Below are 4,906 nucleotides of genomic sequence, written 5' to 3'. Positions count from 1 at the left end.
GAGGTATTTGAGATGAAGTTCAAAATCCGAAAGACTCTGAAGCTTAGCTCCAGCAGCGCCATGAGCAGCTGAAAACGGACTTGGAAGCTCAGTGCCAAGAATTAAGAAGATGTCATCGATTTGAAGGTGAGGAAGCACACTGGGGAGCAAGGCATTTTAGAGCAACCAAAATCTTCGAGAACCTTGGAAAAGAACAAGAGGAAAGGGAAGATCTATTAAACCCTCTCTTGACCATCAGTTCCACGAAGCCTGTCATCCATTTCTAATTAATTTTTGTGTCTGATATGAGAGTTCATTTTTTTTCCCATATGGATATCATTGTTCTAATAGTTTTTGGTGAAAAGACTATGTTTTGCCCGCAGAATTATATCAGGACTTTTGTAGGAAAGCAACTGACCACATATGTGCAGGTCTAATTCTAAACTCTCTATTCTGTCCCCTATACGTCTATGTTCGAGCCAGTACCACACTAATTTAATTATTGTCCTTACGTCAGGTGGTGTAACTCTTCCAACTTTGATCTTTTTCAAAATCGTTTTGGCTATTTTAGGTCTTTTGCTTTTCCATATTAATTTTAGAATCAGCTTGACAATTTCTACAAAAAAGCCTGCTGGGATTTCAGTTGAGATTGCATTGACTCTAACGATCAATTTTGAGAGGGTGGATATCTTAACAGTTTTGAGTGTGCTAGTCCATGAACATGGTATATCTCTCCATTTGTTTAGATCTAATTTAATCTCACAGATAGGAAGATTCAATAGTCATCATTTTATGGTCATGTAGTACAACAGTGTGTGGCTGTGTCATTGTTTACCCAACTGCCTGTTGTTGTTCACTTAGATTATATCCAGATTCCTCACCATTATAAACAGTGCTACAGTGGACATCTTTGTAGTTCTGGCTTTGCACACACCCTTGATTACTTAGAAATGATCTGGAGCCAGGTTAACCCTCTTGACTGTTCCTTGCGATTCGCCTTATTTAACTGGTGGTGATCTGTGTGTGGTGAGAAGTGGAATGCCAGTGATCAGGCTTTTTTTGGTGAGGCCCAACAGTGTCGTGATTTAGAACAGGGGCCAGCGAACTGTGGCAGCAGGCCAAGGTCGTTTCGTAGGGCCTTTGAGCTAAGAATTAAAAATATATCTTTTCATGGATTATAAATAAAACAAAGAATATGTGGTAAAGACTGATATGCAAAGCCTAAAATACTTACTCCCCGGTCCTTTATAGAAAAAGTCTGCCCACCCCTGATTTGGAGCAAGGCTCTGTACCAGACGGACCTGATCAGGTTCCCTCCCACTGCTTACCAGCTAAGGATTGACCTTGGCCAAGTTCTGCAGTTCCTTAGGCTCCAGCTCTGTTTCTTCATGTGTGAAACAGGACCAGTTAGAGTACAGAGAGGATTGTTAGCCACCGGGCTGCTTTTTTTTTTATCTATCCGAAGTTACAGGAACTTAAGTTGTCTGTACGTGTGAATCAAGAGCGGGCCTGTCACCGCGATCCTCGTCCTGGGCACGGTTCATGGCACTGGCATATGCTAAAGACACTAACAAACAAATGAAAACCCCCATATACACATACTGCGGCTCAAAACAGTGTGGGGCTAGCAGCAGTCAAGGACACTGGACTGTGTCGCAAACTGTGAGAAAGGAAAGAACCTGAAACTTTGGCTTCGAGTGAGGAGGCTTGGAATTTAGAACCTTGAGCCCTGTCATTGTCATGTGACCTTTTGAAATGTTGGCTTCTAACTGCCTCTCCCTCTTTGGACTGCCCACATCTGGGAGACTGTGGCTCACCGAGGAAGGGGGCGCAGTGGCGACATGTGGATGACCCCCTTTGTTCCTGCAGCCTGGGGTTGCTCAACACTTATGGGTCAGAGGTTCTGAGCTGCACGAGGTCCTTGGGCGGCTCAGGGAATGATCTGAGGGCCCCAGTGGCATGTGTGGGAGCGGCCCAGCCTTCTGTCCTGAGGGTGAAGGGGCTCTGGCAGCCGCAGGGAGCAGAGGCTCTCCTGCAGGCCTTTGAAGGTCCCCGTCTTGGAAATCACAGAGGTGACGCCCAGCAGTGACTAGCGAAGGGTCCACCGGCACCACTGGTCGGTGCTGTGATATTAAAACAACAGAATAACTACACAAAGTGCCCTGGTTTGTCCCCCCAGGCACCCTGACAGAGGCCAGCACTTCACTCCAGCCCATGGCAGCCCGCCACTGTCGGCTGTCAGCAGAGAATGTGGACGTCGGCTGCTTCCTGGGGGTGTCGCTGTGAGCAGAGGTAGGCCACCACCTCCCCCACGCAGGTGTAGCTCCTAGGCCCGGACTGAGGAGGGAGTATGAATTTTTCAAGTAAAATAATGGAATTGTGGCGATACTTGTTTTCTCTTTTCAAGTCCTTTGAGAAAAATATACATGGACGAAATGATGTGATATCTGGGATTTGTGGCCAAAAAAAGAGGAAGTGGGCGGTTGAGAGGAAGCCAGGTTGGCCGTGAATTGTTCATTGTTGAAGCTAGGTGCTAGGTACGTGGGAGCGTGTCATACGGTTCTGCCGACTCTCGCCTGTATTTACATTCTCCGTAAGTTAAAAAGAAAGACCGTGCGAGGGGCCTTGGGTTCCAGCTTTAGCTCTAGCACACCCGAGGCCGGAGACAAAAAGGAGCCCCTTTCCTGGTGTGAAACGGGGCTCATCACGGCTGCCTACAAGATCGCCGGGGAGGTTTTTGATGAAATGGTGCATGAAGAGCACTCGGGTACCTGGCATCTAATCCACACCAGTCACTCCAGCTCCGGCTGGGAGTCTGGGCCAGTCAACGCCTGGCTGACCATTTAGGGCAGGGAGGTGGCTGGTAGGAGGGGCCCGGGGTCCCCCCTCCTCCATTGGACACACAGCCCCTGCCTTTCATTAAACCACTTTGGCTTCACGTACATCTCTAGTTGGTCTGCACCTTTTTTTTTTTTTTTTTTTTTGGCAAATTGGAGCTAAAATCAGCAGTCAGATTCCCAGGTGTGATTTCTGCTAAACTACTGTGTGGTAGAAGCATGTACTTAGTTACGTATTTTGAAACATTTTGTTTTGAAATAATTATAATTCAAAGGAAGTTGCCAAAAATGTACTGGGAGGTCCCACGTTACCTTTTACCCAGTTCCTCCAATGGTACCACATCTTTGGTGTGTCTGTAGTACAGTATCACGGCCACAAAAATGACCCTGGCACAACCCACGGAGCTTATTCAGACAGTTCTGCACGCACCCACTGTGACTCATCCGAGCGGCCCGTGGGGGTCAGTGGTGTCTTCATCCCCAATACCCAGACGAGGCGAGCGGCTCAGAGGAGTTAAACAGCTTCCCCCGCTCACCTGCTGATCACGGGGCAGAACTGGGACCGGAGACCAAAGCTGGCACTTAACCACTGGCCTCCCTGTCCCCTTAGGCAGAGGCTGCTGTCACCAACCAAGGACGCCTTGTGTTTTCCTCTAGGTGAGCCCAGGCCAGAATGGGGGACTCCAGAGACCTCTGCCCTCACCTTGACTCTATAGGGGAGGTGACCAAAGACGACTTGCTGCTCAAATCGAAGGTAAAGTGTCAGACCCTAGGGGACCGTGGCCCACCCTCAGGGCCTCTGCGTTTCTGGGGCATGAATGTTTCTGAAGCAGCAGAAGCGCTGGCTCCATCACGTCTTGGCTTTCCCTTCCGTGTAAATGGGGAAGCCGGCGTCTGTTTGGGGCTGTGTTAATGATCGTTTAGACCAGTCCCTCTGGGAGCCACTAACGTGCTGCCTATTAGCTGCCGGAGAAGGTGTGCAGAACCTTCTCGAGGGGCTGAGTCCCGCTATGCGTTTCCGTGGGGCATCTTCACCCACCTTGGCCCAGCGAGGGCTCAGGGAGGCCCGAGGCGTGAAGGCGGGCCTCTCTGACTAGGGAGCCTGTGTCATCGTCTTTCTTTGTTAAATTCAAATTTTTTGAATGGATGATACTTTCACATGGTTCAAAAATGAAATACTATAAGAATATAAATGTCAGGAAGGGCCCTTCCCATCCTCTGTGCTCACCCTCCCCAGCCCACCTCGGGTAACCACTTAGAGTTGTTTTTTTGTATCTTTTCAGAGTTTCTTCATGCAAACATATGCAAATATGTTTCTCTTTCCTTTTCCCTTTTATTACATAAAAGGTAGCATACTGGAGACACATTTGTAACTTGCTTCATTCACGTGACAATATATGTTGGAACCCTTTTGACATTGGTCCGTAGGGACAGCTTTCTCATTGTTTGTCTTGAAGTTGCGTCCCGTTTCATCATGCGGACCCCATAACTAATCCTCTGTGGGTGGACACTTGGGCTCTTGGCCACCTCCTGCCCAAATGAACGATGCTGCGATGAGTGGCCATTCCTAGATCTGTCGTCAGCTCCGTTTTCCAGGCACCTAATGCCAGTCGTTCAGCCTCCCTGCACAGACAGGTCCTGGGGGCCTTTGGCCTGAGCCGGCTCATTCGGCTCGGTCGGGGGCCTGTGTGAGGGATCAGTACTTCAAAGTACCTGTGGCCTCTTTTGAAGTAGTTTCGCTTCTTGTGTGGTCTGGAGGAGGGGCAGAGCGAGGCTGTGGCGCATTGACGCCGTCTGATGCTGGGTTTCTTTCCCAGTCTGCAGAAGAGTAAGTGAGACCTACGGAGAGGATTTTGCCTCCAGAAAAGGCAGGAATAGGGGGATCGGAGAGCAGGGGGAGCATGAGGTGGGAAGAAGGAGGCAGAACATGGGCTGACGTGGGCTGGGACGAGGCAGCCTCTTGGAAGTGTTAGTGCTTCTGCTGTGGAAAGACCAAGAGCGTCTGGAGTGGTCTCAGGCCTGCGTTTCAGAGAGCATGTCTTCAGCACCTCTCTGGGCATCCAGAAATGTACAAAGCAAAGTCAACATTG

At 49.2% G+C, this 4,906-nt stretch overlaps 1 protein-coding gene across 1 annotated transcript in view; it reads left to right on the top strand.

The window, feature by feature from the left end:
• The window catches only part of USP20 (ubiquitin specific peptidase 20), a 36,096-nt gene that overhangs the window by 8,925 nt on the left and 22,265 nt on the right, over window positions 1-4,906 (top strand). The window contains exons 2-3 of the mRNA XM_023532954.1: window positions 2,159-2,271; window positions 3,474-3,636. Of these exons, the coding sequence (XP_023388722.1) occupies window positions 3,490-3,636 (147 nt within the window). The 5' untranslated portion in view covers window positions 2,159-2,271; window positions 3,474-3,489. The remainder of the gene's footprint in view (window positions 1-2,158; window positions 2,272-3,473; window positions 3,637-4,906) is intronic.

The sequence above is a fragment of the Pteropus vampyrus genome, unplaced genomic scaffold (assembly GCF_000151845.1).
Source record: "Pteropus vampyrus isolate Shadow unplaced genomic scaffold, Pvam_2.0 Scaffold95, whole genome shotgun sequence".
Taxonomy (NCBI): Eukaryota; Metazoa; Chordata; class Mammalia; order Chiroptera; family Pteropodidae; genus Pteropus; species Pteropus vampyrus.
Note: the sequence above shows the minus strand (reverse complement) of the source record. Positions and strands in the feature narration are given on the sequence as shown.